General features: G+C 41.7%; 1 protein-coding gene across 2 annotated transcripts in view; it reads right to left on the bottom strand.

Moving 5' to 3' along the window:
• The window catches only part of GAREM1 (GRB2 associated regulator of MAPK1 subtype 1), a 227,964-nt gene extending 213,256 nt beyond the window's left edge, over positions 1–14,708 (bottom strand). Inside the window, exon 1 of one of the 2 annotated variants that reach the window (XM_081562585.1) lies at positions 14,103–14,708. In XM_081562585.1, coding sequence (XP_081418711.1) covers positions 14,103–14,223 — 121 coding nt within the window. In that variant the 5' untranslated portion in view covers positions 14,224–14,708. The remainder of the gene's footprint in view (positions 1–14,102) is intronic. The other variant, XM_081562586.1, reaches the window with a different exon arrangement.
• Positions 14,709–17,472: the final 2,764 nt, after the last annotated feature.

Genomic DNA, 17,472 nt, shown 5'->3' with positions numbered 1-17,472 from the left:
AACAAGCTGAGCTCAACTTGCAAATTCTTCTGAAATTTTGAAAGGTGCAAACTCTCACACACACACACACACACACAGAGCAGCTTAGTAAAGTATCATTTTAAAACAAATTCTTCCCTGGAGAAAACTTACTGCCAAAGCATCTGGTCTGTGCTTTCAGAAGGCATTTAACAAGTTACTATCATTTCCCAGACTCACCAGGGTAGCACTGACTTTCAAATGAATTAAAATTTTCTTTAGAAAAACAAATCTCGGGCCTCCCACAGCTATTGGAAAGGAAGAGTAAAGCAAGGTTAGGAGCAGATCTAGCCAAACTCCTTTTCTTCGGGGAATAAAGGGATTGTTTTTCGATTTCAGTAACCATATATGTTTTTACATTACATCCCAAGGCAGTCCCTGAAAGACAAGTATGGGTGAAGTGCGGATTTTCTACTGTTAAAGAACAAAACAAATTTGACAAAGATAGTTCAATTTAGTAAGCCTACTTTTGAATAAATGGACTGGCACAACAACAGTCTGGAAGAAAATAAAAATCTTATGTCATATGCAAAAATTAATTTCAGACAGACTAAAGACTTAAAATTAAAAAATCTTCCTAGAATATCTAAGAAAATGCATATACAATCCAGGAGTCACTTTCTCAGCCAAGAGTGAAAACACAGAAAAAGGAGACTTGTCTAAATAAAAAATTTAAGCTCTTGCATGGATACATATAATATAAACAAAGTCAAGAGATTCAGTAAATGTAAGTAAAAACTATCTCTATAATACACAAAGAGCATCTAGAAATTGCCAAGAATAAATATACAACAAAAAAACCAATAAAACTTATTTCAATTTGCAGAAGAGTAAGTCTAAGTGATAAACAGATACATAAAAAGGGCACAAAAATCACTAATGGTCAGAAAAATGCAACTTAACATAGCAAAGATCTTACTTTGTATCCATTAGGCTGGCAAATACTGCTTGTAAACTTTCTATCTAATGGTTGTCACAGATTTGGAGAAATGGTATTCTCATACATCAATAATGGAAATGAGTACTGTTTCCGACTTTTCAGACAGCACTTCAGCAACTTCTATTAAATCAGTTCCACTTCTGTGAACTCGGTTTTGATATTGGGACAGAGGATTCCCAGGTGGCTCAGTGATAAAGAATCCACCCGCCAATGCAGGAGATGCAGGTTTGATCCTTGGGTCAGCAAGACCCCCTGTAGGAGGAAATGGCAACCCACTCCAGTATTCTTGCCTGGGAAATCCCATGGACAGAAGAGCCTGGCAGGCCTCATTACAGTCCATGAGGTCGCAAAGAGTCAGACATGACTGAAGCGACTTAGCATGCATGCACTGGGACAGAACACCTACTTTCCCTAAATTGTTTCTTTTAAAAAGATTTAATTTTCGTCCTTGCATGTGAGATTAAGAGAATCAGGAGGACAATGTCATCAAAGATGTTTTGGGGGACAAGTAAAAGGTATGTGATAGAAACCACAGAATTTTATAGAAATAATGAACAAATGAATGACATTACATACATGGAGGTTTAGTGAAGTGTAATTAACAAAGGCCAATAACTAGAAACAAGTTGGACATCAATCAACAGAAGAATGAGTAGATCTGTACCATGGAATATTATGCAGCTGTTAAAAAGAATGAAGTTGTTTTATACCAGATGATTTAGAAAGATTCTCAAGAGTGACATAAACAGGAAGCCAAGAAGTATGTACAATATACAAGTATTAATAGATGTAATACAATTCCATTTTCACAAAGCAAGGACAGAATCCTCTTTCAGTATACGTCTTTGTATCAAGGTTGGTTGGATCTGTGGGTGTAGAACCCATGGATACCGAGGGTCACTATACTGTGGCCATTTTACTATGCAGACTTCAGCATCGATGGATTTTGGTAACTGCAGGAGTTCTGGAACCAATTCCCCAAAGATACTAAGGGTAGACTACATATCTAATGTCAATGCAGGATTATATGAGTAGGGAGGAAATATGAAGGAAACTCCTGGATTATTAAAGTGGATTGTGTCTGTGTAGACAGGATTGGCTCGGAGGAACGAGGGTTGATGTGAAGGGAGAAAAAAAGTGGTAGCTAAAATGCCTCATTTGTCTAAAATTATAAGAGTGTGGGAGAGAGGAGAATAGGGGTTGCATGAAAGGACAATCACAGTTATCTCAGGGTGGTGGAACCACAGACAACCTTTAGTTTTAACATATTTCCATGTATTCAAATTCTTAATAGTGAATACATGATGTTTATAACTGGGAGAAATGAAATTCTATTTCATTGTGACAATTGAAAAGACTAGATAGACTGTAAATGGTGTTTATAACTTAGTTCATATATTTCCCTTCTTCCTTCCCTGTCTAGTCTCCACTTACTAGCATGAAACTCCTCTGACATCGATTGTACTCAAACTGTGTACAACCTGCTCAGATTGTTATCTTCCCAACTGAGTCAAGGAGAGAGCAGACTGGAGGGCGGGCAAGAACAATTTCAGAATTCGCTGATCCTCTGTGAAGTTGGCTTGAGGCTGCTTCTCTGATGCTAACAGATTCTCTTAAAGTCATCTTGTTCTGTGCTTTCAGCAACTGCCACCTCAACCTTCTGATAAAGACAACTATTTATAGAGTCCTCAGGTGTCAAGCTGGCAACAGAAAACATTTTTGATCCCCCCATCAATCACTGCCTATGCACAGAGAGAATTAAACCCAGCTTGCCTCCTCTTATCTCCGGCTCCCTTCTTCTTAACCATTACACTGACGTTGACATTTGCACAGATTTTCAGCAGAGGAAATGAAATGACATTCAAACTATCACATTGGCTTCTCTCCTGGTCTTGAAGTTATCTGTGAATCTCTAGCATTTATTCTCCTGCATTCATACTCAGATTCTAGGCTTCAACAGGCTCTCAAGTTGCTGAAACCTAACTCTTACAAAAAGAGAGAATAGGAAATGGAACAGAAACTCTAACTGCCCTAAATGCAACACTTCAGGGTTCGTTATAGATTACATATAAAAATAATGACATTTTCGTAAACGTGTCCATTCATTCTTAGTCTTTAAAATCAAGTAGTGATGAACTTAGTTTGTCAGCTCAGTTTTAGGCAATGCACAGGAATTTGTCAACAGTGACGTACCAACAAGGAACTATCCACGACTTGAACTTAAATACTGCACAATTATAGTTGCTAACACACAATATGGTTTTACCAAGATTTTCATGAGATTACTGACTGACCACAATGCAATACTGAACATAACATTTAAATCCAAGATCCAACTTGATGAAGAAAAGTAATTTAATCATAATTATTCAATTTCAGAAACAGGTTAACACCTATTTATGAATGTTAACTAGAGAAAAATAGAACAGAAGTTTATAAAGTGATTAAACCCTCATGAAACCTAGAGATTATTATAAACATCCTACAAAAAAAAAAAACAAGAATAAAGGACACTAGGATTTCATTTTTATTACAGGAGCTTTGGAGGAAAGAAAAAAACCTCTACCAAAAGCTGAACAAATAACTCATAAAATTCACAATATGAAGCAATCATTGAATTTATTCTAATAGCCTTCAAAGTGATGCAAATTAGAAAAAGTACCAATTTTTAGATCATCTAAATTAGCAAAGACTGAAAAAAACTCTGATATTCAATGATGCACACTGATCTTCATTAACTGCTAATGGTGCAAACTTTCCTGGCTACAATTAGCAATACATATCAACAACCTAAAAAAAAAAATTTTAATCCCACTTCCAGGAACCTCAAATAATGAATGATGTATAAAACAGACAAATTTAAGTATAAAGATAGCCTCAAAAAAATGACACTCAAAACAACTAAATGTCTAGCAAGTAGAAAATGGTCAAATAAATAATGGTTAATTGGTAACAACAGAATTGCATTCAGTCATGATAATTTTATTTTCAAAGAAGATTAATAATGAAAGAAAATGCTCACAATATAATGTAAAATTTTAAGTTTTATATACAGTTTGAGCTTCCCTGGTGGCTCAGATGGTAAAGAATCTGCCTATAATGCAGGAGACCCAGGTTTGCTCCCTGGGATGGGAAGATCCCCTGGAGAAGGGAATGGCAACCCACTCCAGTATTCTTGCCGGAAGAATCCCATGGACAGAAAAACCAGGAAGGCTACAGTTCATGGGGTCACAAAGAATCGGACATGACTGAGAGAATAACACTTTCACTTTCATATACAGTTTAGGGCTTCTCGGGTGGCTCAGTGGTCAACAATCCTCCCATCAAGGCAAGAGTCGCAGGAGACTCGAGTTCAATTCCTGGGTCAGGAATATCCCCTGGAGGATGAAATGGCAACCCACTCCAGTATTCTTGCTGGGAAAACCCACGGACAGAGGAGCCTGACAGGCTATACAGTCCACGGGGTTGCAAAGGGTCAGACACGACTTAGCAACCAAGCATATATACAGTTTAGTCTCACTTTATATACATTCTCCATGTACATGGCATGCCTGCATAATAGGAAAATGTTAATAATGGTTACATAACAATTATATAACCTCTGGAATTAACACTGATATTCATTTCTGTCATTTTCTATGTTTCCCTATAGTAAAACTCTCTATTATAATGATATTGGGGTGATGGTGGGGAATAGTAAGTATGTTTAAAAAAAAAAAAACAACCACTAAGCCTCTCTGGCAAAAGAAATAGTTTAAAAAACTGGACAACTATCCCCATTGTGTGTATCAAGTCAAGGGCAAAATCTGAAAAATAGGCAAACCAAAAAAGAATGCGAGAGTGCCTTCTAACAACAACGTCTTAAGTGCCTACAACTTTTCATGCTTACTGAAAAAGTACTTCCACCTCTAATAAAGAGCCTCTTATACAGAGCCACTTTAAGGTTTTAGCTCCAGGATGAAGAGAGAAAAGTTGGGGCAAGAAGTTCCTACTCTCTTAACTACAGAAGAACCCAAACAAGGAAATGTCTAGGAACTAGGGCCCAAAGCATGACTATTTTAGTAAGTTCTGGGTAGAAGAAAAAAAAGAAAAGGGAAGGCATCAAGGCAAAAATCTAAAAGGCAGAGGCTGATGCGTAACTCCCAATATTCAATGACCCCCTTTCCTGCACTGTGCCCAATTAAGATTCCACTCACCTTCCTGTCCACATAGGAGTGTGTAAGTCCTGACCAATGAGATGTGAGTGCAAGGCAGTGCAGGATCGATGGTGAGACATATACCCTTTGGCCCTTCCTCCTGTCTGGGATGCAGACATGATGGCTAGAGCTCCAGCAGCCACTGAGAACCATAAAGTGAAAACTACCTGCTGAGGATGACAGAGCAGAAAGCCATGAGAAGCTTGGGTTCTTGTCATTCTGCCCTGTCATTCTGGACCATGTTTCTTCAGACTTTTGTTATTTGAAAAAGAAAGAAATCTCCATGTTGGATAAGCCATTATTGCTATTATTATTTTTTTTTTGGTCCTGTTACATACAGTTAAAATTAACCTAAAGTGATGTACCTGGCCATGATAACGTTCTGAAAAATTTTCTCTTGATCTGTCTACTCTCCATGGCTCCCTTCCTCTTAACAGACCAAAAAGTGGACCAAAATAAACAAGAAGAAATAAAAGTAAAATATCTTAATAAAGCTTTATGTTACTTATTTTTAAGTAATCTGAATCTTCATGAGCTCTCTCTCTCTCTCTTTAGTCATAACTAATTAAATTGTTTTCAACTTGGGTCTGGTGCTTGAGTGATTTTATGAGTCAGTGGTCCAAGGTAAAAAGGGATTCCTCATTACTTTATATGTTAACCTGAAACAAAGTGAAGATTTCATAAGATAAGCTACAGAGGATCAGGAATGACAATGAAATAGAGATTAGGTCTTTGATTTTAACCATCCCTTACTTGCCCACTCAAGGAAGAGAGTGGCATATGCAAGGATGGATGTCCTAGAGTTATTCAAGTGAGTTTCCTCTGGCATTTCATTAACCTTTTTTTGAATGGATGACAAAGTCTCTTACAAGCAGTGCTTCTTAATTACCTACAAGATAACAGATATGTTTAAAAATAGCAAAGTAAATATTTACCCTTTTCCAGTTACTTTTAGATATTTGAACCTAGTTTCCTGCTAGGAGGAAAATACTGTCAATTTGAACTAATTATCAAGAGCAAAGTTTCATTTCTAACATCTTTACATCTATTACTGAGAAAACTATCACCTTGGGGGGAGGGAGGGACTGACCAAGGAAATTTTTCTTTACTGAATGGAAAAAAACAACAGGACACAGCCTATTCTAAAATCTTCATAAGGATACACACATAAGCACTGCTCACAATTCTATTCCTCTCTAAGCTATAATTAGACCTAATCATAATAACTTACTGTACATGTTAAATATTAACCTAAATAACAACTTCATAACTATAAGACTTCACATTGCATTTTAAATTCAATAACTTGATACTCATTAAACAACCATTAAGCCATCAAAGCTCAAGTGGTATTTAAATATTTATTTCAAAGTAGGTTTAAGGATTAGCAGAATCGATTAAAATGACTTGCCCTATAGTATAAAGTAATTCATCCAGAGCTAGAAAAGGGCTCAGGAAAACTGGGTTTTCCTCCTCCTCCTACCACTATGTAATACTCCTGCAATGGCATAAAAGGAAACTCACTGTCTGGGATTAAGAGACTATGGTTTCAAGTCAATCTTGGGGCTATTCTAGGAAGACAACAACTGTACCAAATTAGCAGTAGTAGTTTTGCAACACTACTTAAACCAAGTGGCTTGCTTTGCTTAGAAGTAAAACCCCTGATGCTCTGAGTAGATGAAACAATGGATAGTTAAATGGCAAGCTGGCTATCCAATCAGGTTCTTTCTTACTGTAAGAGTTGACTAGTTTCAAAGATGTATGGCATTCTAGGTGATAGAAGGCTAAAAATTCAATGACATACTACATGTCATATGTGAAGAAGGCATCTGAATTTCAGAATGAAAGAACTAGTAAGCAAGCAAAGAAAAAAAAAAGGCCTTTAAAAAATGAGTTAATTGCTAGAAATAATTTATTTAAATATGGGTAACTAATGAACCTAAGAATCATTATTTCATCATGATCTTACCAGTCTCTATTTTTGCTACTGCTAATTTTAGAACCTACTACCTTAGTTTGTGCATCTCAACTGAAACAAAAGTGAAATTCTGTCAGACTTGCAGAGGCCATAGACAGCTTTAGTCATCTATTTTGGACCTTAAAAATTTTAACACTGAGATTTGTTCATTCATTTATTAAATTCTTACTGAATACCTCCTACATACCAGGCACTGTGCTAGGAGCTGGGGAATAATGAAAATTTATTTATTAAATTTTTTATACTTTTAACGAAATTTGGGAAATCGTTCTTATGAAACTGGGAATAGGGGTGGAGGTTTGAGATGTGGGGAAACAACTTCATGTGGAAATGTCATCTAAAGAAGAATTAATCCCATGAGGTTTAAAAAACATTTTAGCAGACATTTTATATTTTATCAAGTATGACAAAATAATACATAAGCCAACAATAAAGAGTTATTTTTCAAGTTGCATATAATAGCTGGTTTTCTTAAGATTGATAGTCCTGCTAAAGAGAAGGAGTTTACGAGTCTTCCTAGAACTGCAACTTTGTTAGTGAAAAGACAGATACCTCAGGAATCTCAGACAAAATTAAATGAGTTTACAAGCTGGTCGACTAGAACTTGCTATTTCAATAAGGAAGCCAAATGAGGTAAAGAGACTAAAATACTCTCTTTAAACTATGATACAGTCAATCACAATGATCAAACCAGTTTTCCTTTTACAGATGAACTGAGCATCTCAAGATTTTTTCTTTTTCTCATCACGTGGATACTCCCTTAAGACTTTCAAAATCGACATCTTATTTTTAAAAGCAAGAGTGTTTGAAATAAGGAGCCACTTCCAAATCTCATCTTACAGGTCTAAATGTTGATAACCATTCACTGTCCTCCACAAGATCCTTTTATATATATATATATATATATATATATATATATATATATAATTTTTAGGCATGGCCAACTCAAATACATGATGAAAATGAGGAGGAAAATGAGAGTATATAAAAGAATATTCAAGAGACTTTCTTCATAACCTACCTTGTGTATAACATACTAGGCACTTCTTTCCTGCTAAGTTATTCAACTACAGGTGCTAAGAAAATCATCTTCAATCCAATAAAAGCATTGATGAGTGCTTACTAAAAATTTCAAAGATAACACTTGAACCTAGAAACACCTGTGACACTTTCAAACAGCCACGTGGAGCCTCACGGCCATCTGAGTGGCCAGAGTTGTTTCTGCTCCATCAGCTCTCTAGGCACTTGAAAGCTACAGTTAAGAGAAGGAGCTCAGCAGAAAGCAAATACCAAAGCCCCCAGCACGCCACACACCTGGGGCTTGGAATCAACTCTGCTTCCTCCGCACAGTGAGGAGAGAGAGACTACAGCTATCCACCCAACGCAGCTGCCTCCAATGCCTACCATCTTTATTTCTCTCTCCCTGGCAGTTCATGCAGCCTTGGTCGTCTTCTTTCAGCAAACAGGACCATACGCTCATCTTCCTGCTCTAGACAAGCATTCTTTGAACTAGGGTACATGTCTGAAGCAAAGCCAACACTTCCCAAGGGGTTCACCATCACAGCTATGTGCTGTGCTTAGTCGCTCAGTCATGTCCGACTCCTTGCAACCCTATGAACTACAGCCCACCAGCCTCCTCTGTCCATGGGATTCTCCAGGCAAGTATACTGGAGTGGGTTGCCATGCCCTTCCCCAGAGGATCTTCCCAACCCAGAGATCGAACCCAGGTCTCCTGCTTATTGGTAGATTCTTTACTGTCTGAGCCACCAGGGAAGTGAGTCAATTTCCAAACCCCCAACTTTCAAATTGGAGAAGGCAATGGCAACCCACTCCAGTACTCTTGCCTGGAAAATCCCATGGACAGGGGAGCCTGGTAGGCTGCAGTCCATGGGGTTGTGAAGAGTCGGACAGCAGCAGCAGCAACTTTCAAATATTCTCCTGTCTAAAAACTGATCTGCCTGAAACTGTAACTGTGATGGAAGAACATCCCTCGCATGATGAATGACAGCTGTCCTTCATTACCTCCCCCTCCCAAAGGTCCTTCTCCCACTTTCCAAAAGCAGTACTTCTGCATCAACTTCACCAGATCTTTCTAATCTGCATTACCGCAGGGTGTAATGAACCCAGGTCACAGGGTGACTAACAAAAGAACAAATGAAAATGCTGATGCCTGCTTAGCAGCGCAAGTCTCCAGCATTTGAGTATCTCCTTTCCTAACACAGGTAATTTCCACTTCTTTGTTTTAAACAACCTGAAATATTTAAATAAAAAGGGCCTGTGGCCAAATGAAATGCGAAATACTAGTTTTCCATTTATATTCTTTTTTTGGTACAGAAAGTAAGACAGTGATCAATAAGACACTGCTTTGGGAAAGATCTCTGGTTTTCTCTTTATTTACTGCAAGTAATAAACCCTTCCTTCTAACAGAAAAAAAAAAAAACAACTATATTCCATTGGGATAAAATTCTGTAGGAGAAAGGAAATGGAAATATGAATTTAAGGAGAAAAAAGGAAAGACGTAAAAATTTTAACTGTTAAGAACTTATTCGTGCATTTCAAAAATGAATAACACTGAGAATCAACTATGAAGTGAAGTGAAAGTCATTCAGTCGTGTCCGACTCTTTGGGACCCAAATTCTCCAGGCCAGAATACTGGAGTGGGTAGCCTTTCTCTTCCCCAGGGGATCTTCCCAATCCAGAGACTGAACCCATGTCTCCCGCACTGCAGACAGATTTGGTGGCTCAGAAGGTAAAGTGTCTGCCTGCAAGGCGTGAGACCCGGGTTCGATCCCTGGGTTGGGAAGATCCCCTGGAAAAGCAAATGGCAACCCACTCTGGTACCCTTGCCTGGAAAATCCCATGGAAGGAGGAGCCTGGTAGGCTACAGTCCATGGGGTCACAAAGAGTCGAACACGACTGAGCGACTTCACTTTCTTTACCAGCTGAGCCACAAGGGAAGCCCAAGAATACTGGAGTGGGTAGCCCGTGCCTTCTGCAGGAGATCTTCCCAACCCAGGAATTGAACCAGGGTCTCCTGCATCACAGGCGGATTCTTTACCAACTGAGCTATGAAAGAAGTTATGAGGGAATCAAATATAGATTCTACTCGAGTTTTTTAAACAACGCAATAACTTGAAAAGTCAACATTGACAGCATGATGAAAAATAACATCCTCTACAACTATTTAAACTTAGGATGAAAAGTTTAAGCAATTTAACTTAGAAATGTGCTTAGAGTACAGGTTTTTACAGAATCTTTCAAGCGCTGTAAGAGCAAAAAAGTTGAAAGAGCATGGCTGGAAAACAACTCTTCAAAGCCCTTCCAAGAAAAAATACTGAAGAGACAGAGAAAGAACAATTTCCCCATCTTCCTAGCCCTAAGTGTGGATGGGCTGATGATGGGTGAGGATTAGTATTCTCTCCACCCTCTAGGTCATAAAGACATTTGTTGAACCTGGTTCTACAGCCAACAGTTTCAAAGACTGATGATGAGGTTAAATATCTGATTTTAACTGTGTTACAGAACGGGGTTAGAGTCTGGCTGAAGAGATGTCCTTCTTAAGGAGAACCACTAGAGTTCTTTTAGTCTCCAGAAAGACTCATGAGGCCATACTGTGGTGGTGGTGGTTTAGTCGCTAAGTCATGTCTGACTCTAGTGATCCCATAGACCATAGCCCGCCAGGCTCCTCTGTCCATGGGATTTCCCAGGCAAAAAAGACTCACTAATTTTGTATTTATCTTAAACGATGACAAATTTCACCACTGGGGGTGGAATAGTGAATGTGTCTGGCAATTCATGAGTGACATGCAGGAGGCAAAGAACTGGAAAGCTCTTACTGTGTAGTTAGTATGTTAAGTATGGCAAACGTCCTAAAAAGTGATCTCAACAGACATGTCTATATACTCTAGGCCCTCAGACTCTACTTTTTGCCTTCTTTCTCGGATTCTTTACTTTCTTCTCTGCCCCTTACCGCTTTTCAGCCACTCCTTTGGGAAGCAGAAAATCGTCTAAATATGATGGATGAGGCCAGCACTTAATTCGATGTCTACTCTGTTCTAAAAATATTGACTTTCCGGTCCTCCAGCTCTCAAGAGAGACAGTGGGGCTCTTTAGAGCGGACGTTAGACCTACTCTAAATCTACTTCTGTTTAGCATAAGGAGGTAGTACAGTTTAAGATAAAAGGTCTGTCTTCAGAGTTGGAAAGTCGGCTAAAAATCACAATCCATCATTTACTACATCATTTACATGTCCCAAAGTCCTTAAAATGGGGTGCTAAGGATTTGAGACAAGATACATCAAGCACTTAGAAACTGACCAGCACATAGTAGGCATCCAGTAATCAACAGTTCTGAAATTAGATGTTTGATTTTTTTTTTAATGATTGCTTAAAATCAGCCAATAGCTTCCTCTTGGCATAATGTCAACTACTGCCATGTTTTTCCATTCCTTTCTAACCTCTCTGAAAACAAGTGATTTGGAAAATGACTACCTTTCATGTCTAAGTATAGGGTGTATGTGTGTGTGTGTATAAAATGTACCTGTAGCACTAAAGCTGGCAAAAGGACATACACAGGGATGAGGGCTGCACAAATTTCACATACAACATGGCAGCATGTCCTTAACATGTTCTGCGCACTGCTGTGACACATTTAAAAAAATAAACATGCAATCTATGACCAACTCTTTTAAAGTCTATCCAAATTTAATTGGTAATCTAACACTTTCCGCCCTTCAAATTAGCAAAGTTTGTTAGTTCTGGTTGTTTGTAAAATACTTATTATTTTAAGGTTGTAGGGAAACTGCTACTCCCATGATTCTCCCTTGAGCGTGAGTACAACCTTTAGTCTCTAAAGCAATTTGGCAATGTGTAACAAGGACTTAAAAAGGATTTACATGCTTATTCAGCAAGGGAGAAATATATCCTAACCCAAACAAATAGATTTATGTATAAGAGTATTCATTACATCACAACTTAAAAATCATAAAAAAATGAAGCAGCTTTGGTGTCCACTGCAGGGGACTCGATATATGGTACAGCTATCATCCCATGAAACAGCATGCAGCTTAAAAAATTTTTTTTTAAATAAGATGGGATTAAGTGAAAGCACCAAAGTATAAAGCAGTATTTGGCTATGATTCCAAATTTGTATCTGCCACTGTGATTCTCAAGCAGTAATAACAGAAACTTTACAACAAGGAACTGGAATTACACAGAGTGATCAAAATCCATTCCACAGCTTGAAAGGACACACTGTTAAGACTTGCTACCCACGTCCTAATTTGAAAAAGAAGTGTGGGATGAGTACACTGCTGATTCAGATCCTTTTTATGAATGGTAGGAAGAGGAAAGTGGATTGTAAAGCTGAAAGTTATGTCTGCAACTGACATTCAGCCTCTTAAAATTTTCAGTTTAATGAAACTTTTGGGTGACTTTTACACCACACACATCCATGTTCACCATCTAGCTAGTAAGTTTTGGTGAAGTGAGCAGAGATGAGAGAGAGATAGGAAAAAGTGAGGAATCATATAACCTTTCAATATACACAATTTCACACAATGTAAGAATAAATGAAACTCTGAGTACACACATACACTGATTCAGACCTGCAGATACATATTTAAAGCACCCCCACTCTAAGCAGAAATGCCTCAAACATACCACCTGACCATCCCTGAACTCACCTGCCCTTCATCACTACTTTTAGAACTCCTCGCTTATTCCCAATGCCCATGACTACCACCACCAATTAAACAAAGCTAGTAAGCATGGGGAGACTGTTTCCAGTGTTCCTGAACTCTCCTGCCTTTATTTTTCACATCAGTACTTCAAACGTCTAATTTAACTCCTCAGAAGAAAGGGAACAAAAATGCCTTTAGACACTTATAACGTCTCATGTTACACATGCCTGGACTCCAGAGAAAAAGGCGCAACCCAAGTCCTTTGAGGAGAAATGACACCTTTCTGTTCAGAGCTGATTTGGCGTGAGTGAGCACAGCTTTATCTACTTGCCTGCCAGCCTGGGCCCAGGTGCTTCAAGCAGCCCCATAGCAGAGGCCAGCTTGTTTCTGCAAACAGTCTGAAACCCGCACGAAGCCAAAATCAACAGAAGTTATTACGAAAACACAAAAGGCAAAACACACCTAAACTGCCACCTTGTCTGTCACAGCTCTCAAACCGAAAAGTACCTTGACAGTATGCACATCTATCTACCTGTTTGCAGGTGTCAACCTGCAGAACAAACAGCTGGGAGACGTGGGGTTAGTCTCTGGTTGTCAATTTCAGGAAACACGAGCATGTCTTAGTTCTGAGCTCAGGTTCCAGGTCAATACAGGTTTTTGGGACTTCAGTTTTTTTTCTAGGCTGGAAATGCGCTAAGCTAATAATTAACCTTAAGCATACCATCACCTCTACTAAAAACATTTGCTACACACAGCTCTAAATTACTTTCAGTTGGCTTAAACAAAACAGACAAGCTGTAATAAAAGGTCTCTGAGAAATGTGATCTCTTTCATTGGTCACCCAGGACCTTTCCCCCTAAAATCTGCTCCTTCTTGGGGAGGGGAGGGGGAGAGTAGCCAAAATAAAGATGCCACCCAAAGCACAATTATTTTGTGAGAAAGTTACCCAAGCTAACTCTTCAGGGTTTCTCAGGTTGAGTAATTCTTACAGGCGGGTAGGGAGGGGACAGCTCGCCTCCAAGATTACTATCTGCAGAGGTTTCCCTAATGTTGATTTTTTTTTTTTTTTTGGCGTCCTTTTTAATTATCCTGCAAGGGCTCTGATTTTCACATCTCTAGCTGGTGCTGGGGGGAGTCAAGAGCGACGCGCCAGGGCTGCGGCAGGCGCTCGGGCCAAGTCCAACGCCGGCGGGGGGAGAGAAGGGCAGCCCACTCCCCACCGGGTCCCACCCTCCCCGGCACAGGCGCGCACAGCCCAGCCAAGACTGCAGTTCGCGGGCGGGGACTCACCGCTGTCCAGCCGCGCGATCTGGGGCAGTCGGTAAGTGCTGACCAGCAGGTCGAGAGGAACGGCCACCGAGCTCCACTTCACATCCTTGAGGCTGCAGCCCAGTGAGGGCGCCGGGTCCATCTTCCCCGCCTCCTCCGACCCCGCGCTCCCGCCGCCGGCACCACCCCGCGCCTCGGCGGCCGCCGCTGCTCGCGCTCACGGAGCTGGGACGCGCGGGGGGCGCCCGGCACTCCGGCCGCGGGCAGCCCGGGGGCGCGGCGGCGGCTGCGGCGGCCGGGAGCGAGGGAGGGACGGAGGGGGCCCGCGGCCGGCTCAGCTGCCGCTGCGGGGCATGGCTGGGGCGCCCCGCGTGCCCTCAAGCCCGGAGAGGACTCGCAGCAGCCCCGCGGCGGCCGGGGTGGCTGCGGCGGCTCCCGCTCCGCCTCCTCCTCTGGCCCCGGGTCTGCAGCTGCGGCGGCCGCCCGCTCGCCTCCTCCTCCTCTCACCCCTCCTTCCCTCCGCCTGGAGCGTGTGAGGAGGAGCCGTGGGTCTGAGAAACGCCATAGCAGCGCTCCCAGCACTGACTAATCAACAAGGTGCGAGCAACGCCTGCGCAGCTCGGAGAGACCCCGCCCCCGCCTCCCCGGCGCCGCCCGCCCCGCCCCGCCCCGCCTCCCGCTCGGCCTCCCCCGCCCCCTGGCAGCCCGGCGGGCTCGGCGCGGCGCGGCTCCGGGATCCGGCCCCGGCGCGGGCGTCTGGGCGCTCTCCGCAAGCTTTAGCTCTCGCTCCCCCGTCCGACCGCTCCGGCGCCTTGCAGCCTCGCCCGACGCCGCCGCGCGCCTGCATTCCTTCGCTTCCCCGGGGCCTCCCAGAAGGAACACGGCGAGCTCGGGAATCTCACTCCTCTTGCAGATGTAGCTCCCTCTCCGGTCCACCCCTACCGTGGTGCTGGAGTTGCTGTTATAGGGCGCAAGAGATCTGTGTGGTGCCATCTCTTGAGAGTGCCACAGCTGGGAAAAGCATCCATCCCCTGGCGTGCCTCCCGCCACCCCGCCCCGACACCCCTACAACTCTCTAGAAACGCAGCTGGAAGTTACCCCCTTGAATCTAGACTCTGGCTACAAGGCGGAATGAAAAAGGCCTAATCACCGAGAAACAGAAAGGTAACGAATGATCAGTACCCACACAAGGGAAGATGACTGTCCGGTTGGCACCTTCATTGTACCGACAAGCTGCTGGAGACAGTGGAGATTGAGACCAACAGCCATAGGCACGCCAATTTACTGGGAGGCGACGGGAACCAGCTGTTGTCACATGCTTTTCTCACTCATTTTTCTCCCAGGGTTGGAATAATTCTCGTTTTCTAGATATACGTACCAAGACATTAGGTAAATTGGCAAGACCGCGCACTTGTAGATGGCCATGCCCGCATTGAAGCCCACAGTCCGCTTTCCATGATAAACACTGTTTCCCTCAGTATTGACTATGGCCTGCTCCCTGCAGATTCAGCCCAGAGGTGGCTGTGAGATTCCTGTTTCTTTAAGCACATCCTAACTTTTAGGTGCTACTTTTTTAAAAAGATTATTTTACACCAGCAAAATAATTAGCGCCCAGGTGACGCTAATGGTAGAGAACCCGCCTGCCAATGCAGGAGACAAAAGAGGCCTGGGTTCGATCCCAGGGTTGGGAAGATACCTTGGAGAAGAAAATGGCTACCCACTCCAGTATTCTTGCCTGGAGAATCCCATGGACAGAGGAGCCTGGCCGGCTACAGTTCATAGGGTCACAAAGAGTGGGACACCACTGAAGCGACTTAGCATGCAGCACGCACACCAGCAGAGGGGAGTGGTGGCCAGGTGAAAGGGTTACGTATATCAGTTCTTTATATTTTTCAATATGTATTCAGTGTGCAATGCATAGAAGACAAAACAAACACCTGCTTCACCCGCCCAAGGGGACTTGAAAACAACCACTGCCTTTCAGACAGCTGGCTTAGGTCTGTGCCAGTGAATAAACCTCTCCATAGCAATTACAGAAAAACCCTGGAGATGCTTCTCACACTTTCCCTGTCCTCCCCCTTGAAAGCACTGATGATGATTTTCACAAAATCTTCTGCTGAAAGTTTTCACCTTTGTGTCACTGATGTGAAGTTTTTGGAAAAGTCTTAAAAAAAAAGCGGGGAGGGGGAGCAATGGGGAGTTTTTAGTCTATTTTACTCCAATCCCTGGTGGCTCTGTCGGTGAAGAATCCGCCTCCAAGGCAGGTGATCCCTGTTCAGATCGCTGGGTCGGAATCTTCCTTGGAGAAGGAAATGGCAACCCACTCCAGTATTCTTGCCTGGAGAATTCCACGGATAGAGGAGCCTGGCGGGTTACAATCCATGGGGTGGTGAAGAGTCGAACAACTGAGCGACTAACATTTTCACTCCGTATCAGAGGTCCATAAAGTTCAAAGTTTTGCTCACAAAAAGAAGAATTTTTAAAAGCTAAAAGGAACCAATTTTCCAGTAGTCATGTATGGATGTGAGAGTTGGACTATAAAGAAAGCTGAGTGCCGAAGAATTGATGTTTTTGAACTATGGTGTTGGAGAAGACTCCCTTGGACAAGAGTCGCTTGGACTGCAAGGAGTTCCAACCAGTCCATCCTAAAGGAAATCAGTCCATAATATTCATTGAAAAGACTGATGTTGAAGCTGAAACTCCAATACTTTGGCCACCTGATGCAAAGAGCTGACTCATTGGAAAAGACCCTGATGCTGGGAAAGATTGAAGGCAGGAGGAGAAGGGGACAACAGGGAATGAGATGGTTGGATAGCATCAGCGACTCAATGGACATGAGTTTGAGTAAACTCCGGGAGTTGGTGATGGACAGGGAGGGCTGGTGTGCTGCAGTCCATGGGGTCACAAAGAGTTGGACACGACTGAACGACTGAACTGAACTGAATTGAACTGAAAAGGAACCAAATGCCAGCTATTTTTTCCTATTTAAGTAATTAATCATTTCTGGAAATTAAGCTCAGACTCCAAAAATGATATAAGAAGCATTTAAGAATGGATAGAGTCAGGGGTCCTTCAGCCAGTTAGTAGATCCTTAAACCTTAAATGGTAGATTGATTTTTTTAAAAAAATAACTTTCTTCTACTATTACATCCTCTTTAAAAGCTTCAGGGAATAGGAGAAGTAGTTCCTTCCCATGAAAGCATTGGTAACTTAAGACCTAAAGGCAAGATAAAAAGTGAAAAGATTAATGCAATCAACTTTTTTTTTTATTAATAGAGAATTTATATTTGCTCTTATTGCTGACCTTGCAGAAAAGTTTTCATTTCAATCTTGAGTATTAAAGGAAAGAAATTTTAATGAGCTCCAAATTCTTATATAATCTCCAGTCATG

This window comes from Giraffa tippelskirchi, chromosome 14 (genome assembly GCF_054371585.1).
Source record: "Giraffa tippelskirchi isolate mGirTip1 chromosome 14, T2T-mGirTip1v1.2.pri, whole genome shotgun sequence".
In the NCBI taxonomy this organism is placed as follows: Eukaryota; Metazoa; Chordata; class Mammalia; order Artiodactyla; family Giraffidae; genus Giraffa; species Giraffa tippelskirchi.
Note: the sequence above shows the minus strand (reverse complement) of the source record. Positions and strands in the feature narration are given on the sequence as shown.